This window comes from Cydia amplana, chromosome 4 (genome assembly GCF_948474715.1).
Source record: "Cydia amplana chromosome 4, ilCydAmpl1.1, whole genome shotgun sequence".
In the NCBI taxonomy this organism is placed as follows: Eukaryota; Metazoa; Arthropoda; class Insecta; order Lepidoptera; family Tortricidae; genus Cydia; species Cydia amplana.
This window is the reverse complement of record NC_086072.1, coordinates 20,559,621-20,580,860: the sequence shown is the minus strand read 5'-3', so window position 1 is coordinate 20,580,860 and position 21,240 is coordinate 20,559,621. Positions and strand designations below refer to the sequence as shown.

General features: G+C 51.8%; 2 protein-coding genes across 2 annotated transcripts in view; both read left to right on the top strand.

Moving 5' to 3' along the window:
* LOC134647420 (bromodomain-containing protein 7-like) overlaps positions 1–14,743 on the top strand; it is a 31,269-nt gene extending 16,526 nt beyond the window's left edge. The window contains exons 11-13 of the mRNA XM_063501773.1: positions 140–324; positions 2,218–2,396; positions 14,653–14,743. Coding sequence (XP_063357843.1) covers positions 140–324; positions 2,218–2,396; positions 14,653–14,735 — 447 coding nt within the window. The 3' untranslated portion in view covers positions 14,736–14,743. The remainder of the gene's footprint in view (positions 1–139; positions 325–2,217; positions 2,397–14,652) is intronic.
* A 2,353-nt stretch (positions 14,744–17,096) lies between these two features.
* Positions 17,097–18,131, top strand: LOC134647396 (cathepsin B-like). Its single transcript, XM_063501745.1, has one exon. The coding sequence runs from the start codon at positions 17,114–17,116 to the stop codon at positions 18,122–18,124; it is 1,011 nt and encodes a 336-aa protein (XP_063357815.1). The 5' UTR covers positions 17,097–17,113; the 3' UTR covers positions 18,125–18,131.
* Positions 18,132–21,240: the final 3,109 nt, after the last annotated feature.

Below are 21,240 nucleotides of genomic sequence, written 5' to 3'. Positions count from 1 at the left end.
CGAACTGTTAAAATTTTTATTTTAACTCTTAAAATTATCGTTAGGTGTCTAATTTTGGCAGTTTCCTTCCCCATTAACACTACAAAGAGTCTTTGATCCCTGCTAGCAAAATAAATGTTTTTTTTTCCTCTTTTTCCAGGATATATCATCAGTGAAGGTAGACGTCGAGCAACTAAAGACGCTCTCAGAGCTGGGTATAGACGTGGACTTTTTGAACGATGTCGAAGAGGACATAGCTGCCTCGCAACATGACTACGGCATCGCCACGGCCTTGAAACACACGTGCGAGGTGCTGCAGAAACTTGAGAAGGAACAGAGAGACAGGTAAGATTATACCGTCTGTGTCCGTATACGTTAAAGCTAAAGCTGTGGGAACAAAACGTTTACATGGTGTCTCTGACCATGGGGCTTTAAATCCAGGGCTTGATTTTACTCGCTAAACTGAGCTACTTTTACTATGGGACCAACCCTAAAATCGGGGAATTTTTTTTGGCTTTTCCATAGAAATCGTCGACATCTGATCAGCCAAAATGTATGAAAAAGTAAAAAAAAAATTCGGGATTTCGGGGTTGGTGCCATAATAAAAGTAGCTCAGTTTAGCGAATAGAATCGAGCCCTGCGGGCTCAGCACGGTTCCATTTTTATCGACTATCACTATGCCCGTCACTTTCGCACTTACATACTTGTTAGAACGTGACAGGCATGGTGATAAACGATAAAAATGCGACCGTGCTACTAGGGTTGGATTTAAAGCCGCATAGTCAGAGACACCCTGTATAGAGTCCGTACCTGCTGTCCAAACATCTCACGTCGAGGTTTGCTTCCCATGTACACCCATTTATATATAACTCTGTTTGCAAAATAAACGATCTAAAAACATGTACCTTATCAAATGTTAAATCTAAACTCAAAAAATGGTTTGTGACCCTATCTTACAATGATACCTATGGAAGATATAATACGTTCTTATGTCTAGGCATAGAGAAATATAGTAAGACGAGTGCTCACTCCATACATCAGTTTTGATACCAAAAAGACTATTAGCATCTAGCATCGAGTAGCGGAACTATCAGTACTGCTACTTGACAATAGATGTAGCACCGATCGAAAAGTCTTATGTTGTTGAGCAGAAGACTTTCCGGTCGGTGCTTATCTATTGTCAAGTAGCAGTACTGATAGATCCGCTACTCGATGCTAGATGTAGACACTGAAATTAATAGTCTTTTGGGTATCAATACTAATGTATGGAGTGAGCAATCTATACATTTTTTTCTCTATGGTTTAGGTCTGTCGTCATCTAGTCCTGACTCACTCGCTCTCCTACATCTTTCACACAAACACACACACACACACAGAAACACACATACACACTCACTTACACACCCTACAAGCATAACTCTTACTTTGTCTGACTCTCACACACAATTATTACGTTTAGTTTATCCAATCTGTTACTTACTCTATTGTTATCTTGATACGGGCTCAGCCTAGTTTGGGGCTAGCCGGACACCTTTTGTGCATGCTTTCTTAGTTATTTTAATAAAATTTATTTTTATATTAAAAGGAACAGATTTATACGATGAGCATGTTATGATTGCGTATGATCTGAATCTCAATCCAATGAGCGATCGGCCTGCAACGATCCGTACGTAAAGAAATTTTCTAGGGTATTGCTTAAACGTATTTGTGGTCGCCCTATTTTGGTATCGGCACTTGCGGCTCGGTTCTATAGTCATGCCTATTTATTTGTGTGATGAGCACAGATATTTGTTCCCGAGTCATGGACGTTCTATGTATTTAAGTTGTATATTATATACAGGGTGCCCGGTAATTAATGGATAACCTTCTAACCACCGACAGGGCACCTTAGGCTGGTCCAGAAAATGCACTTATAGGTCTAGTAAAACTTTCGTGGTTTTCGAGATAATCGCACTTTTCTAAATTTGAAGTATGGTGCTAGCTATTAAAAAAGACAGAAAAGTTCGATTATCTCGAAAACCACGAAACTTTTACTAGACCTATAAGTGCATTTTCTGGACCAGCCTAAGGTGCCCTGTCGGTGGTTAGAAGGTTATCCATTAATTACCGGGCACCCTGTATAACGTTGTCTGAGTACCCACAACTTCTTGAGCTTACGGGGCTTAGTCAATTTGTGTAAAAATGTCCTATATATTTATTTATTAAAAATGCACTGTAACATTATATTTTTCTTTACAGACTGTCAACAACCCCGCCGTGGCACCTGTCTCTCGCGGCCCGCGCCGGCGCCGGCGAGCGTGAGCTAGCACGCCAGGCCGCCGGCTGGCTGCGCGGCATGGCGGCCAGAGTACCGCCCGCCGGACTAGCGCCGCTACACCGCATAAGGAAGGCTATGGGCGTCACTCTGGACCATCTGGGTGAGTGAGACCACAACTACCTGTCCCTGTCTTGTGTAGAGAGGGGAGCTAGCACGTCAGGCCGCCGGCTGGCTGCGCGGCATGGCGGCCAGAGTACCGCCCGCCGGACTAGCGCCGCTACACCGCATAAGGAAGGCTATGGGGGTCACTCTGGACCATCTGGGTGAGTGAGACCACAACTACCTGTCCCTGTCTTGTGTAGAGAGGGGAGCTAGCACGCCAGGCCGCCGGCTGGCTGCGCGGCATGGCGGCCAGAGTACCGCCCGCCGGACTAGCGCCGCTACACCGCATAAGGAAGGCTATGGGCGTCACTCTGGACCATCTGGGTGAGTGAGACCACAACTACCTGTCCCTGTCTTGTGTAGAGAGGGGAGCTAGCACGTCAGGCCGCCGGCTGGCTGCGCGGCATGGCGGCCAGAGTACCGCCCGCCGGACTAGCGCCGCTACACCGCATAAGGAAGGCTATGGGCGTCACTCTGGACCATCTGGGTGAGTGAGACCACAACTACCTGTCCCTGTCTTGTGTAGAGAGGGGAGCTAGCACGTCAGGCCGCCGGCTGGCTGCGCGGCATGGCGGCCAGAGTACCGCCCGCCGGACTAGCGCCGCTACACCGCATAAGGAAGGCTATGGGCGTCACTCTGGACCATCTGGGTGAGTGAGACCACAACTACCTGTCCCTGTCTTGTGTAGAGAGGGGAGCTAGCACGTCAGGCCGCCGGCTGGCTGCGCGGCATGGCGGCCAGAGTACCGCCCGCCGGACTAGCGCCGCTACACCGCATAAGGAAGGCTATGGGGGTCACTCTGGACCATCTGGGTGAGTGAGACCACAACTACCTGTCCCTGTCTTGTGTAGAGAGGGGAGCTAGCACGTCAGGCCGCCGGCTGGCTGCGCGGCATGGCGGCCAGAGTACCGCCCGCCGGACTAGCGCCGCTACACCGCATAAGGAAGGCTATGGGGGTCACTCTGGACCATCTGGGTGAGTGAGACCACAACTACCTGTCCCTGTCTTGTGTAGAGAGGGGAGCTAGCACGTCAGGCCGCCGGCTGGCTGCGCGGCATGGCGGCCAGAGTACCGCCCGCCGGACTAGCGCCGCTACACCGCATAAGGGGGTCACTCTGGACCATCTGGGTGAGTGAGACCACAACTACCTGTCCCTGTCTTGTGTAGAGAGGGGAGCTAGCACGTCAGGACCGCCGGCTGGGCTGCGCGGCATGGCGGCCAGAGTACCGCGCCCCGGACTAAGGCGGCCGCTACACCGCATAAGGAAGGCTATGGGGGTCACTCTGGACCATCTGGGTGAGTGAGACCACAACTACCTGTCCCTGTCTTGTGGAGAGAGGGGAGCTAGCACGTCAGGCCGCCGGCTGGCTGCGCGGCATGGCGGCCAGAGTACCGCCCGCCGGACTAGGCGGCCGCTACAACCGCATAAGGAAGGCTATGGGGGTCACTCTGGACCATCTGGGTGAGTGAGACCACAACTACCTGTCCCTGTCTTGTGTAGAGAGGGGAGCTAGCACGTCAGGCCGCCGGCTGGCTGCGCGGCATGGCGGGCCAGAGTACCGCCCGCCGGACTAGCGCCGCTACACCGCATAAGGAAGGCTATGGGGGTCACTCTGGACCATCTGGGTGAGTGAGACCACAACTACCTGTCCCTGTCTTGTGTAGAGAGGGGAGCTAGCACGTCAGGCCGCCGGCTGGCTGCGCGGCATGGCGGCCAGAGTACCGCCCGCCGGACTAGCGCCGCTACACCGCATAAGGAAGGCTATGGGGGTCACTCTGGACCATCTGGGTGAGTGAGACCACAACTACCTGTCCCTGTCTTGTGTAGAGAGGGGAGCTAGCACGTCAGGCCGCCGGCTGGCTGCGCGGCATGGCGGCCAGAGTACCGCCCGCCGGACTAGCGCCGCTACACCGCATAAGGAAGGCTATGGGGGTCACTCTGGACCATCTGGGTGAGTGAGACCACAACTACCTGTCCCTGTCTTGTGTAGAGAGGGGAGCTAGCACGTCAGGCCGCCGGCTGGCTGCGCGGCATGGCGGCCAGAGTACCGCCCGCCGGACTAGCGCCGCTACACCGCATAAGGAAGGCTATGGGGGTCACTCTGGACCATCTGGGTGAGTGAGACCACAACTACCTGTCCCTGTCTTGTGTAGAGAGGGGAGCTAGCACGTCAGGCCGCCGGCTGGCTGCGCGGCATGGCGGCCAGAGTACCGCCCCGCCGGACTAGCGCCGCTACACCGCATAAGGAAGGCTATGGGGGTCACTCTGGACCATCTGGGTGAGTGAGACCACAACTACCTGTCCCTGTCTTGTGTAGAGAGGGGAGCTAGCACGTCAGGCCGCCGGCTGGCTGCGCGGCATGGCGGCCAGAGTACCGCCCGCCGGACTAGCGCCGCTACACCGCATAAGGAAGGCTATGGGGGTCACTCTGGACCATCTGGGTGAGTGAGACCACAACTACCTGTCCCTGTCTTGTGTAGAGAGGGGAGCTAGCACGTCAGGCCGCCGGCTGGCTGCGCGGCATGGCGGCCAGAGTACCGCCCGCCGGACTAGCGCCGCTACACCGCATAAGGAAGGCTATGGGGGTCACTCTGGACCATCTGGGTGAGTGAGACCACAACTACCTGTCCCTGTCTTGTGTAGAGAGGGGAGCTAGCACGTCAGGCCGCCGGCTGGCTGCGCGGCATGGCGGCCAGAGTACCGCCCGCCGGACTAGCGCCGCTACACCGCATAAGGAAGGCTATGGGGGTCACTCTGGACCATCTGGGTGAGTGAGACCACAACTACCTGTCCCTGTCTTGTGTAGAGAGGGGAGCTAGCACGTCAGGCCGCCGGCTGGCTGCGCGGCATGGCGGCCAGAGTACCGCCCGCCGGACTAGCGCCGCTACACCGCATAAGGAAGGCTATGGGGGTCACTCTGGACCATCTGGGTGAGTGAGACCACAACTACCTGTCCCTGTCTTGTGTAGAGAGGGGAGCTAGCACGTCAGGCCGCCGGCTGGCTGCGCGGCATGGCGGCCAGAGTACCGCCCGCCGGACTAGCGCCGCTACACCGCATAAGGAAGGCTATGGGGGTCACTCTGGACCATCTGGGTGAGTGAGACCACAACTACCTGTCCCTGTCTTGTGTAGAGAGGGGAGCTAGCACGTCAGGCCGCCGGCTGGCTGCGCGGCATGGCGGCCAGAGTACCGCCCGCCGGACTAGCGCCGCTACACCGCATAAGGAAGGCTATGGGGGTCACTCTGGACCATCTGGGTGAGTGAGACCACAACTACCTGTCCCCTGTCTTGTGTAGAGAGGGGAGCTAGCACGTCAGGCCGCCGGCTGGCTGCGCGGCATGGCGGCCAGAGTACCGCCCGCCGGACTAGCGCCGCTACACCGCATAAGGAAGGCTATGGGGGTCACTCTGGACCATCTGGGTGAGTGAGACCACAACTACCTGTCCCTGTCTTGTGTAGAGAGGGGAGCTAGCACGTCAGGCCGCCGGCTGGCTGCGCGGCATGGCGGCCAGAGTACCGCCCGCCGGACTAGCGCCGCTACACCGCATAAGGAAGGCTATGGGGGTCACTCTGGACCATCTGGGTGAGTGAGACCACAACTACCTGTCCCTGTCTTGTGTAGAGAGGGGAGCTAGCACGTCAGGCCGCCGGCTGGCTGCGCGGCATGGCGGCCAGAGTACCGCCCGCCGGACTAGCGCCGCTACACCGCATAAGGAAGGCTATGGGGGTCACTCTGGACCATCTGGGTGAGTGAGACCACAACTACCTGTCCCTGTCTTGTGTAGAGAGGGGAGCTAGCACGTCAGGCCGCCGGCTGGCTGCGCGGCATGGCGGCCAGAGTACCGCCCGCCGGACTAGCGCCGCTACACCGCATAAGGAAGGCTATGGGGGTCACTCTGGACCATCTGGGTGAGTGAGACCACAACTACCTGTCCCTGTCTTGTGTAGAGAGGGGAGCTAGCACGTCAGGCCGCCGGCTGGCTGCGCGGCATGGCGGCCAGAGTACCGCCCGCCGGACTAGCGCCGCTACACCGCATAAGGAAGGCTATGGGGGTCACTCTGGACCATCTGGGTGAGTGAGACCACAACTACCTGTCCCTGTCTTGTGTAGAGAGGGGAGCTAGCACGTCAGGCCGCCGGCTGGCTGCGCGGCATGGCGGCCAGAGTACCGCCCGCCGGACTAGCGCCGCTACACCGCATAAGGAAGGCTATGGGGGTCACTCTGGACCATCTGGGTGAGTGAGACCACAACTACCTGTCCCTGTCTTGTGTAGAGAGGGGAGCTAGCACGTCAGGCCGCCGGCTGGCTGCGCGGCATGGCGGCCAGAGTACCGCCCGCCGGACTAGCGCCGCTACACCGCATAAGGAAGGCTATGGGGGTCACTCTGGACCATCTGGGTGAGTGAGACCACAACTACCTGTCCCTGTCTTGTGTAGAGAGGGGAGCTAGCACGTCAGGCCGCCGGCTGGCTGCGCGGCATGGCGGCCAGAGTACCGCCCGCCGGACTAGCGCCGCTACACCGCATAAGGAAGGCTATGGGGGTCACTCTGGACCATCTGGGTGAGTGAGACCACAACTACCTGTCCCTGTCTTGTGTAGAGAGGGGAGCTAGCACGTCAGGCCGCCGGCTGGCTGCGCGGCATGGCGGCCAGAGTACCGCCCGCCGGACTAGCGCCGCTACACCGCATAAGGAAGGCTATGGGGGTCACTCTGGACCATCTGGGTGAGTGAGACCACAACTACCTGTCCCTGTCTTGTGTAGAGAGGGGAGCTAGCACGTCAGGCCGCCGGCTGGCTGCGCGGCATGGCGGCCAGAGTACCGCCCGCCGGACTAGCGCCGCTACACCGCATAAGGAAGGCTATGGGGGTCACTCTGGACCATCTGGGTGAGTGAGACCACAACTACCTGTCCCTGTCTTGTGTAGAGAGGGGAGCTAGCACGTCAGGCCGCCGGCTGGCTGCGCGGCATGGCGGCCAGAGTACCGCCCGCCGGACTAGCGCCGCTACACCGCATAAGGAAGGCTATGGGGGTCACTCTGGACCATCTGGGTGAGTGAGACCACAACTACCTGTCCCTGTCTTGTGTAGAGAGGGGAGCTAGCACGTCAGGCCGCCGGCTGGCTGCGCGGCATGGCGGCCAGAGTACCGCCCGCCGGACTAGCGCCGCTACACCGCATAAGGAAGGCTATGGGGGTCACTCTGGACCATCTGGGTGAGTGAGACCACAACTACCTGTCCCTGTCTTGTGTAGAGAGGGGAGCTAGCACGTCAGGCCGCCGGCTGGCTGCGCGGCATGGCGGCCAGAGTACCGCCCGCCGGACTAGCGCCGCTACACCGCATAAGGAAGGCTATGGGGGTCACTCTGGACCATCTGGGTGAGTGAGACCACAACTACCTGTCCCTGTCTTGTGTAGAGAGGGGAGCTAGCACGTCAGGCCGCCGGCTGGCTGCGCGGCATGGCGGCCAGAGTACCGCCCGCCGGACTAGCGCCGCTACACCGCATAAGGAAGGCTATGGGGGTCACTCTGGACCATCTGGGTGAGTGAGACCACAACTACCTGTCCCTGTCTTGTGTAGAGAGGGGAGCTAGCACGTCAGGCCGCCGGCTGGCTGCGCGGCATGGCGGCCAGAGTACCGCCCGCCGGACTAGCGCCGCTACACCGCATAAGGAAGGCTATGGGGGTCACTCTGGACCATCTGGGTGAGTGAGACCACAACTACCTGTCCCTGTCTTGTGTAGAGAGGGGAGCTAGCACGTCAGGCCGCCGGCTGGCTGCGCGGCATGGCGGCCAGAGTACCGCCCGCCGGACTAGCGCCGCTACACCGCATAAGGAAGGCTATGGGGGTCACTCTGGACCATCTGGGTGAGTGAGACCACAACTACCTGTCCCTGTCTTGTGTAGAGAGGGGAGCTAGCACGTCAGGCCGCCGGCTGGCTGCGCGGCATGGCGGCCAGAGTACCGCCCGCCGGACTAGCGCCGCTACACCGCATAAGGAAGGCTATGGGGGTCACTCTGGACCATCTGGGTGAGTGAGACCACAACTACCTGTCCCTGTCTTGTGTAGAGAGGGGAGCTAGCACGTCAGGCCGCCGGCTGGCTGCGCGGCATGGCGGCCAGAGTACCGCCCGCCGGACTAGCGCCGCTACACCGCATAAGGAAGGCTATGGGGGTCACTCTGGACCATCTGGGTGAGTGAGACCACAACTACCTGTCCCTGTCTTGTGTAGAGAGGGGAGCTAGCACGTCAGGCCGCCGGCTGGCTGCGCGGCATGGCGGCCAGAGTACCGCCCGCCGGACTAGCGCCGCTACACCGCATAAGGAAGGCTATGGGGGTCACTCTGGACCATCTGGGTGAGTGAGACCACAACTACCTGTCCCTGTCTTGTGTAGAGAGGGGAGCTAGCACGTCAGGCCGCCGGCTGGCTGCGCGGCATGGCGGCCAGAGTACCGCCCGCCGGACTAGCGCCGCTACACCGCATAAGGAAGGCTATGGGGGTCACTCTGGACCATCTGGGTGAGTGAGACCACAACTACCTGTCCCTGTCTTGTGTAGAGAGGGGAGCTAGCACGTCAGGCCGCCGGCTGGCTGCGCGGCATGGCGGCCAGAGTACCGCCCGCCGGACTAGCGCCGCTACACCGCATAAGGAAGGCTATGGGGGTCACTCTGGACCATCTGGGTGAGTGAGACCACAACTACCTGTCCCTGTCTTGTGTAGAGAGGGGAGCTAGCACGTCAGGCCGCCGGCTGGCTGCGCGGCATGGCGGCCAGAGTACCGCCCGCCGGACTAGCGCCGCTACACCGCATAAGGAAGGCTATGGGGGTCACTCTGGACCATCTGGGTGAGTGAGACCACAACTACCTGTCCCTGTCTTGTGTAGAGAGGGGAGCTAGCACGTCAGGCCGCCGGCTGGCTGCGCGGCATGGCGGCCAGAGTACCGCCCGCCGGACTAGCGCCGCTACACCGCATAAGGAAGGCTATGGGGGTCACTCTGGACCATCTGGGTGAGTGAGACCACAACTACCTGTCCCTGTCTTGTGTAGAGAGGGGAGCTAGCACGTCAGGCCGCCGGCTGGCTGCGCGGCATGGCGGCCAGAGTACCGCCCGCCGGACTAGCGCCGCTACACCGCATAAGGAAGGCTATGGGGGTCACTCTGGACCATCTGGGTGAGTGAGACCACAACTACCTGTCCCTGTCTTGTGTAGAGAGGGGAGCTAGCACGTCAGGCCGCCGGCTGGCTGCGCGGCATGGCGGCCAGAGTACCGCCCGCCGGACTAGCGCCGCTACACCGCATAAGGAAGGCTATGGGGGTCACTCTGGACCATCTGGGTGAGTGAGACCACAACTACCTGTCCCTGTCTTGTGTAGAGAGGGGAGCTAGCACGTCAGGCCGCCGGCTGGCTGCGCGGCATGGCGGCCAGAGTACCGCCCGCCGGACTAGCGCCGCTACACCGCATAAGGAAGGCTATGGGGGTCACTCTGGACCATCTGGGTGAGTGAGACCACAACTACCTGTCCCTGTCTTGTGTAGAGAGGGGAGCTAGCACGTCAGGCCGCCGGCTGGCTGCGCGGCATGGCGGCCAGAGTACCGCCCGCCGGACTAGCGCCGCTACACCGCATAAGGAAGGCTATGGGGGTCACTCTGGACCATCTGGGTGAGTGAGACCACAACTACCTGTCCCTGTCTTGTGTAGAGAGGGGAGCTAGCACGTCAGGCCGCCGGCTGGCTGCGCGGCATGGCGGCCAGAGTACCGCCCGCCGGACTAGCGCCGCTACACCGCATAAGGAAGGCTATGGGGGTCACTCTGGACCATCTGGGTGAGTGAGACCACAACTACCTGTCCCTGTCTTGTGTAGAGAGGGGAGCTAGCACGTCAGGCCGCCGGCTGGCTGCGCGGCATGGCGGCCAGAGTACCGCCCGCCGGACTAGCGCCGCTACACCGCATAAGGAAGGCTATGGGGGTCACTCTGGACCATCTGGGTGAGTGAGACCACAACTACCTGTCCCTGTCTTGTGTAGAGAGGGGAGCTAGCACGTCAGGCCGCCGGCTGGCTGCGCGGCATGGCGGCCAGAGTACCGTCCGCCGGACTAGCGCCGCTACACCGCATAAGGAAGGCTATGGGGGTCACTCTGGACCATCTGGGTGAGTGAGACCACAACTACCTGTCCCTGTCTTGTGTAGAGAGGGGAGCTAGCACGTCAGGCCGCCGGCTGGCTGCGCGGCATGGCGGCCAGAGTACCGCCCGCCGGACTAGCGCCGCTACACCGCATAAGGAAGGCTATGGGCGTCACTCTGGACCATCTGGGTGAGTGAGACCACAACTACCTGTCCCTGTCTTGTGTAGAGAGGGGAGCTAGCACGTCAGGCCGCCGGCTGGCTGCGCGGCATGGCGGCCAGAGTACCGCCCGCCGGACTAGCGCCGCTACACCGCATAAGGAAGGCTATGGGCGTCACTCTGGACCATCTGGGTGAGTGAGACCACAACTACCTGTCCCTGTCTTGTGTAGAGAGGGGAGCTAGCACGTCAGGCCGCCGGCTGGCTGCGCGGCATGGCGGCCAGAGTACCGCCCGCCGGACTAGCGCCGCTACACCGCATAAGGAAGGCTATGGGGGTCACTCTGGACCATCTGGGTGAGTGAGACCACAACTACCTGTCCCTGTCTTGTGTAGAGAGGGGAGCTAGCACGTCAGGCCGCCGGCTGGCTGCGCGGCATGGCGGCCAGAGTACCGCCCGCCGGACTAGCGCCGCTACACCGCATAAGGAAGGCTATGGGGGTCACTCTGGACCATCTGGGTGAGTGAGACCACAACTACCTGTCCCTGTCTTGTGTAGAGAGGGGAGCTAGCACGTCAGGCCGCCGGCTGGCTGCGCGGCATGGCGGCCAGAGTACCGCCCGCCGGACTAGCGCCGCTACACCGCATAAGGAAGGCTATGGGCGTCACTCTGGACCATCTGGGTGAGTGAGACCACAACTACCTGTCCCTGTCTTGTGTAGAGAGGGGAGCTAGCACGTCAGGCCGCCGGCTGGCTGCGCGGCATGGCGGCCAGAGTACCGCCCGCCGGACTAGCGCCGCTACACCGCATAAGGAAGGCTATGGGCGTCACTCTGGACCATCTGGGTGAGTGAGACCACAACTACCTGTCCCTGTCTTGTGTAGAGAGGGGAGCTAGCACGTCAGGCCGCCGGCTGGCTGCGCGGCATGGCGGCCAGAGTACCGCCCGCCGGACTAGCGCCGCTACACCGCATAAGGAAGGCTATGGGCGTCACTCTGGACCATCTGGGTGAGTGAGACCACAACTACCTGTCCCTGTCTTGTGTAGAGAGGGGAGCTAGCACGTCAGGCCGCCGGCTGGCTGCGCGGCATGGCGGCCAGAGTACCGCCCGCCGGACTAGCGCCGCTACACCGCATAAGGAAGGCTATGGGCGTCACTCTGGACCATCTGGGTGAGTGAGACCACAACTACCTGTCCCTGTCTTGTGTAGAGAGGGGAGCTAGCACGTCAGGCCGCCGGCTGGCTGCGCGGCATGGCGGCCAGAGTACCGCCCGCCGGACTAGCGCCGCTACACCGCATAAGGAAGGCTATGGGCGTCACTCTGGACCATCTGGGTGAGTGAGACCACAACTACCTGTCCCTGTCTTGTGTAGAGAGGGGAGCTAGCACGTCAGGCCGCCGGCTGGCTGCGCGGCATGGCGGCCAGAGTACCGCCCGCCGGACTAGCGCCGCTACACCGCATAAGGAAGGCTATGGGCGTCACTCTGGACCATCTGGGTGAGTGAGACCACAACTACCTGTCCCTGTCTTGTGTAGAGAGGGGAGCTAGCACGTCAGGCCGCCGGCTGGCTGCGCGGCATGGCGGCCAGAGTACCGCCCGCCGGACTAGCGCCGCTACACCGCATAAGGAAGGCTATGGGCGTCACTCTGGACCATCTGGGTGAGTGAGACCACAACTACCTGTCCCTGTCTTGTGTAGAGAGGGGAGCTAGCACGTCAGGCCGCCGGCTGGCTGCGCGGCATGGCGGCCAGAGTACCGCCCGCCGGACTAGCGCCGCTACACCGCATAAGGAAGGCTATGGGCGTCACTCTGGACCATCTGGGTGAGTGAGACCACAACTACCTGTCCCTGTCTTGTGTAGAGAGGGGAGCTAGCACGTCAGGCCGCCGGCTGGCTGCGCGGCATGGCGGCCAGAGTACCGCCCGCCGGACTAGCGCCGCTACACCGCATAAGGAAGGCTATGGGCGTCACTCTGGACCATCTGGGTGAGTGAGACCACAACTACCTGTCCCTGTCTTGTGTAGAGAGGGGAGCTAGCACGTCAGGCCGCCGGCTGGCTGCGCGGCATGGCGGCCAGAGTACCGCCCGCCGGACTAGCGCCGCTACACCGCATAAGGAAGGCTATGGGCGTCACTCTGGACCATCTGGGTGAGTGAGACCACAACTACCTGTCCCTGTCTTGTGTAGAGAGGGGAGCTAGCACGTCAGGCCGCCGGCTGGCTGCGCGGCATGGCGGCCAGAGTACCGCCCGCCGGACTAGCGCCGCTACACCGCATAAGGAAGGCTATGGGTGTCACTCTGGACCATCTGGGTGAGTGAGACCACAACTACCTGTCCCTGTCTTGTGTAGAGAGGGGAGCTAGCACGTCAGGCCGCCGGCTGGCTGCGCGGCATGGCGGCCAGAGTACCGCCCGCCGGACTAGCACCGCTACACCGCATAAGAAAGGCTATGGGGGTCACGTTAGACCATTTAGGTAAGTCCCTGGTACATGCGACCGTATCAACACACTATACAAGCAAAAATAATTGATTATAATAGAAAGGTAGTCTAAGAAAAAACGTGCCCCTTAATTTGACATCCAAAACAGATGACGCTGTCCTGCGCCTGTTTTACGGTCACAAATTGTCAAACGCAACTTTTGACAGTCAGAGTTGCCGCAAAATGTATGGAGCTGTACAGCGCCATCTCGTTTACCTGTCAAAATCGAAGCACGAAATTGTCTTAGATTTTACACATCTTACTCAGTCAATGTATCTTTGATATAAGGAAGAAGTAAACGAGCTTATGCTTAACTACCTTACACCATAAATGGAAAACTGGGTATGAATGTCATACTAAACGATTTCAGTAAAGTACCTACTCAAAGAACAGCCTAAACCAAGTGTTACTATCCCTGTTAGCGGCATGTAATGCAAAATGCTCCAAATAAAAAATGTTTACATTACATCTGATGCTCCATTACGACACCCTTTGACACATTACGTAACTACGTCAAAAAAAAATTGTTGTTGCCTGTAATATAACACTATAAACTTATTACTACAATGAAATTATATCGCGGTAGACCCGTTTGTGTAATTAAATAGCCTGTAATATGTGCTGTAAAACTTCGTACAATACACGTTCGAATAGGAAATTCGCACTTTAATCGTAAATAATTATTTTCTACTCCTGTACTTTTATTTGTCATTTAAAAGGTCGTACACACACCTTTAAACCCCTATGTTATAGTTGTCAAGACAAGTCTTTAGTCTATTCCCCAAAAAAGTATTTGTGCATACACGCAGACGCAGTATCTTTTTGGTACTTTTACGATACTTCGTGTAATCACCACTTAAAAAATATTGTACGAAATACATTGTTGCCAACCTAATTTTAATTGTCATCTCTGACAGATGAGTACTAACTAGTAGAAACAATAAAATTGCTTCAGAAGTCAGAAACGCGCATGTGACACCCGTAATATAGCAAGATCCATAAACTACGAACACCGCTTAGCGTTGCTTGTTAGTCTCCATAGGCTACTGTGGCCAAAATCGAGAAAAAAACTGTCCAAAATTGTATAAATATATATATATATAATATAATTTAACTAAGAGCAAGTACCAGGGCCTCATGAGTTACAAGAAGATGTCGCTGACCAACCGGCCGGGGGGCGCGGGGCGCGGTGGCCGGGTCGCGTATCTTAGCTGTATACTTTTGGTTTGTTTACCTACATATATGTCCTATATGTTTCCACTTGTTTAAAGTATTATTTTTGTTGAATGAAAAATATTTGTTAATTTTTTTCCAAGTAAGTGCTTGGTCGTAGAAAAAGTATTGTATGCAACGTTGTTTAACTGAGTCAAAAAATACTCGTGGCGTCTTTAATAACAATTTTCGGCTTCGCCTCAAATTGTTACTCACGCCACTCGCCTTTTTTGACACCTTTTAAACAACGGTTACATAAAATACTATTTCTTGTTCGCAGATACTCCGATGGCCGTGGACGATTTCGAAATGGAGCACGACCACATCTCAGACCCGGACTCGCGCTCCTCTCACGACAAATAACTTCGTTCAAACAAGCAAGGGAGACGACCCATTTTAAGGCATACCATCGCCCACACCGTTAACTGTCCATCGGTGGGCCTTATTACAAAAGGCATAAGGTCCACCGATATACAGTTAACAGTGCTGCTGTGATGCACCCACGTTGTCACCTTGGCGAAGCCGGCTTATTCTCGAACATATACGCCTTAATTTGTGGTTTATACATTGACGTATAATATCTAAGGACGGGCTAATGGGGCACTAAAAATGGTACTAGTTCAGCGGTCACGAATTCCGGCCAATCGTGCAGTCTATCGCAACTAGTTGCGACCAATAGCGCGCGTAATACGAACTCGTCAACCAATCGCGCGCGTGATCCGAACTCATCAACCAATCGCGTTGTAGCGTTTTCACACCGCTGTACTAGCCCCTGTCATGCCTCATTATTATTCCCCGTAAAGCCAGTCCCTAGATATCTATGTCGATGGGTTTATATATATAATTTGCCGGTCGCGTCTATTATTATAATTTTGAAGACTTATTACTGAGTAAAACAAATAAACTACGTAAGAGAAAGCTTGTTGTTTAATTACTTTTACATACTTAAAGTATCTCTATTTTTGGTTATACCTTTACTTTAAGTTTACACGTTGGCAATTAAAAGTAGAAAATACTTTTCATATCGGCAAAATATGGAACTATGCGTGGTATGTATTATGATATGGACGCTTATCGATGCACCTACGTAACTTTGTTTTATTACGCGACTAAATGTTATTATTTAACATATTTGCCGTTAATCTTATTAATATATTTTAGGGTTAAATAATCAACAAGGAATACTTATTAATTCATGAGTTTAATGACCATGTCTGACAGTACGTTCTTGTGCTGCTCAGCTTAGAAAGTTATGATTTGATATTTATATACACTCTGAATTAAATATCTAAGTATAAATAGTAAATAGAGACTGCCAAAGTGACCATAGTTATTTGTACAACAAGAGATCAAAGTTTGATATTTCTTCGAGTGCTTATTTTGAGTCCCGTGCAAGCGAATGAATCTAATTTAGAATCTTGAGCGTAGTAAGGGACTCAAAATCGCACGAGATGTAAATAACTTTGATCTCGTGTAGTTCACAAAACTTTTCACCTCAGCAGTGAGAACATATTAGAGAACCCGAAAAATGTATTCCTTCTTCATCACTTACCTCTATTCACTCATGTTTTCTTAAGATATACCAACAATTAAGTTTTCACCTCAGCAGCTCGAACAAGGGTACTTTGATACTTAAAAACTGTGAGCAAAATCGCATTTTGTTCACAGAGTGAGACAAAATGAGGTGAAAAAAATATTGTTAGTACTGTGGTCGGCACTATTGTACTTAAGAACAACGGAAACGAGTCGCTTTACTGTGTCAGCTGCATTTGTTCTCGGGATGCCAGCGTTTAAAGCATAAGCCCGAAAAACCGGAAGAAAGCACGAAATTTATTGGCATGCAAATATAAGTGCCCTCAATTTTTGTGTGGGTACATTTTGCAGGGGATTATTACATAAGTGCGACCCCAAGTGTGCGATGCACGATTGTGCGACATAATTTTTTTAACGACACTGCAATTCTGCGAAGTGATATTGTGCGACATATCACTATTCGACCAAACTATAGTCAGGCAGTATTTTTGATCGAAGTTAAATTGTGCGACATATTACGGCTCGACAATACTTCTAGTGCACGACAGTACTTGTGGGTCTACGGGTAATTTATTTTTAACATGGTCTCAGTACTTACACTGTTTCTTCTCAAAAAAACATTTCCTTTACAACTGAACTAGACGGAGCCCCTTCGCGGGGCTCCTATTTCTGGGCGCTTTGCCCTTAGGGCATCTGAAGCTACCTAACGAACCTAACCTACCTATTGATTTATATTTCGCACACACGATGATTCGCTCAAACGGCACATCGTATAGTCGTGCATCGCCTAATAATGTTTCGCACGAACAATAGTTCCCACAAATGACATGTCGTACAATCGTACATCACCTAATCATACGTAGCACTAACAATACTTCGCACAAGCGTGTGTCGCACTCCCGTAGTAAAGCCATTTTGCAGTCCGCTTTCTGTGGTCAGGGCATAGCTAATTAGGTACAAATGGTTTTACAGTTATAGTTTGAATAATTACGTGTATTTTTTTGTAATTGTGGTTTTCGGAACCCTACACTGAGCATGATCCGATATGCTCTTGGCCAGTATTTAAAATTACACGTGTTTTTATGTTACATAATTAAAAAAACAGCAATGACTAGTGCTTTACTATTTAAACACCTAACACTACTACTCGTACCATTTCCCAAGGTGACATCAACTAGCAATTACATATTTGCCAATCGAAATAAAGGATGGCACTGTCTGTCACCATCGGTACATTATTCATTGTTGCTACATTTGTGGCAGCAAAGGAATCTCTTCATCCCCTCTCTGACGAGTTCATATCGCTGATCAACTCCAAGCAAAGTTCCTGGAAGGCCGGACGAAACTTTCCTCTGGACACTCCTCGTGCCCACATCAAGGCATTAACGGGAGTAGTCAAGAACCCACTGTCACCCAAGCTTCCAGCTACAACCCACGACGCTGACTTAATAGCCAGTTTACCAGAAAACTTTGATCCTAGAGAAAAATGGCAGAACTGCCCAAGTTTGAACGAAATCAGAGACCAAGGATCGTGCGGCAGCTGCTGGGCGATCGGAGCTACTGAAGTCATGACCGATCGAGTCTGCACTTACTCTAATGGCAAAAAGCAGTTCCACTACTCAACTCAGGATTTAGTAAGTTGCTGTACAAGATGTGGTGGAGGGTGCGAAGGTGGTAATCCGGATACAGCGTTTGAGTACTGGAAAAGCGATGGTATCGTGTCTGGAGGGCAGTATAACTCGTCTCAAGGTTGCAGGCCATACGAAATTCCTCCGTGCGAGCACCACGTGGACGGACCGCGGCCGAAGTGCAAAGGTAACGACAAAACGCCAAAGTGCTTGAATAAATGCACAGCGGGTAATGTTCAGTATAAAGAAGACAAGCACCGCGCGAAAGAGGTTTATTCGGTTGTTGGTGAAGACGATATTAAAGCGGAATTGTATACTAAAGGTCCCGTTGAGGCTGCTTTCGTCGTATATGAAGATTTCCTTCATTATAAAAGCGGCGTATACTCGCATACATCTGGAGAAGACGTGGGTGGTCATGCTATTAAGATCCTGGGATGGGGAGTCGAGAACGGCAAGAAGTACTGGTTATGCGCCAACTCTTGGAACAATGACTGGGGAGATAAAGGTTTTTTTAAGATCCTCAGAGGCGAAAACCACTGTTATATCGAATACGATGTCGTAGCTGGGGAACCTGATTTAGACGGTTTGTAAATTCAAATTAATTACCTACCTAAATAAGGAAGTTTGAAATCCCATATATCATATAAAATAATTACTGATTTTATTTTGATACCTACCAACCCACACATGTATGATACCTAACATTTTAGGATGGCCATTAGATGGCATAGCTGTCCTCTTTAGCATATCGAAAAACACTCTGGGACACTCTTAAATTACCTATATAAACAGAAGCGATACAAAATTAACTTGCCTACAGAGCAGCTTAATTAAGAGAGTCGGTCCCAGAAAACAAAAAAAGAGTCGAGAGAAATTATCCAAATTATGATTGGAATAGAAGCAGTAAAGTCAATGAAAATACATTTTATATTATAATATATAACATACATTTTAGGACTTTTTTTTTTAATTTGAGTACTTAATAACTTTTTGGAAACTAAAAATTATTAAGATGTCGAAAACCGTCGGAACATACCGAAAAGGGACTCTTATTATAATGGAATTTTGGGTGATTTTCATCTGATTTTTGGTATTATCTGACAATTGTAATTATTCGAATAACACACCTTATTAAAATGCATTCGACAGGAGTTATAAGTTTTTCAACCATTAAGTACTTAGGTATTCGTCAACCAATAAAACCACTCTGAATAGCTTGGATCACTCGAGCCAATCAGCTAATCGCGCGGCGGCGGCGCGTGTGGCTCGCGTGTGAGCGCGTGCGCGAAGCGGGTCGCACGAGGCCTGCGCTGTAGAGGCGAAACGTCATATCTGCCCACTGACTATACAGGGGGCCTACCGCAAAACTCGAAATTCGCAAATTGCGGGAATTTTTCTCTGTCACTCTAATTACGCCTTCATTGGAATAAAAGAGATGGATCCCCGCAATTTGCGAATTTCGGTTTTCGCGGTAGCCCCTCAACTTCAATGTAGACAAATTTTTATTTAATCCTTGTTTTAGAGTTGTCACGATCTTAACGGACGATTTGTGATTTTGTTATATTATATCTGTATTTGAGTACCTAATTCTGAACAGGTAGGTACTACAGTACTACCTACTCGTATGTCGGAGAAACTAAGCGGAAACTTAGCTCTAAATGTTACTACATTTAGAGCTAAGTTTCCGCTTAGTTTCTCCGACATACGCCATTGGACACCATTAAAGTCTATTTTTTTATTCGGTAGACTGAAATTACAGTTAATAGTATGAAATGACATTTCATGTTCATACTATTAACTGTCATTTCAGTCTACCGAATAAAAAAATAGACTTTACCTCCTACTGGAGGTAATGATGTCCAACAAATTTTCATAATATGCAGTCGATAGTCATTGACAATTTTAACCAACTTGACAAGTGTGTAACATTAAAAGATCGGTCGGTTATGAGATAACCAAAGTTTAGAAACACCCTATAGGTATCAATTACACTTATGCCCTTTTAACAACGCAATACACTCATTGCGTTACCACATCTAAAACGGCGTATCTATCCCACCGCGTACTACGCTTACGTCCCTTCCGCGCGCCGCTTAGGGGCCGATATGTGGGGACATGAGGAAGCTATTGTCATTGATTTAGGGTGATTCGTAGTATCTTCTTAGTAGTTTGTGGGGTGATTTATTATGGGCTGTCATTGACAGGTGTGAAATGATTCGCGATCATCGTTCCATTGATTCATGATAAACTGTTAGTTAGATGATATTGGAGCATTCGAATTTCGAAAGCCTGATTCGCAAGCGCGATGCACGGGCGATTGAAGTCAATATCAAGTAAAATTTAAATATTAATAAATAAGTTCCTTCTATAAGGCCTCCCTGTATAGTCAAATTTTAATATTCACAATTTTAGTCGCGTCTGACGCGACTGAAAAACAATTACTTAATCTTCCATGTTTATTTGAACTCATATTACATCTGAACTCACTTTCCCGTACAGGTAACGCGTTTGTTAGATAAATAATTATCAAATTTAGTTCAAAGCTTTTCCAATGGGAAATTAAAGTTCAAACTTTAATTTTTTCATCCGTTAATGGGCATAAAACTTAAATTTATTATATCTTACATTTTTAAGTTGCATTGCCATTATCTTGTTTAACCCCTTATTATGCCGATTTTCAAAAACATAATGTTAAAATGTAAAGCAATAGGTCGTATCAAAAAATTTAACTAGTGTAAATAAGATAATATATATTAGTCTGATCTGGATGCCAATCGTTCGCTACGGCGCAAACGATTGCCATCTTGAGTAGGGCCTCCGATATTTAATCCTATCGTAAACTCTCAAAATGTATATTTATTAGGTACATATCTACTTTTGCACGTTCTAGGTAGGTAAATGAATTTAGATATATACCTACCTAACGAAAAGTGTAGCACTCGTCTTTTTACTCGCAGCTTTCAAATTCAAACAAACTTTGGTTTTCAAACTCAGGTCATTTCGTCTGTGGTAAAATAAATAAAAGTCTAGACATTTATTTAAATACCTAGTTATTCGTATAGAAGTAGAGGCCGAAAGAGATAATGATGTTAGCTTAAACATAAATTAATATTTGGGAACAATTTTCCTCACTGAATTAAAGAAGGATACTAAAAATAAACTCGATCGTTAGGCATGTTTTTCATTAATTTTCCTTGTTCATTTTCTTTTATATATTGTTTTTTTTTATTGAATTTTGATAGATTTAGGTTTTTCTAGTCCGTCAACATATCTACCAATTATTACTACTACCATTCGATGAATAGTAAACAGGTACGGTCTACAACTTAATAAAATAAAAATATATAAAATCTCGACCGCCATCGATAATCAAATGAAACATGATTCACCTCCACTTTACAACAGTAAACACAATACATACTCAAAATAATTACTCTGATGTAAAAAACTATTGAAATATGCCGTCACCCTCAAGAAATTATCTACAAAAAAGGTCTTAACTGCCATACATTTGAACACACTTACGTCCTTTTCTTGTCGTGGAAATACCACCCCCAATTCACGTGGGAACTTGCCGGCGTTACCACGCATCATTTATCTGTTATGCAGGGAAAAGTGAACCTTATGTTTATTAATTTAGGGTTTGACAAAGTGAATTGTTAAATTGGTGAAATTGAAACCAAATCCTGGTATTGTCAAATGTTTGT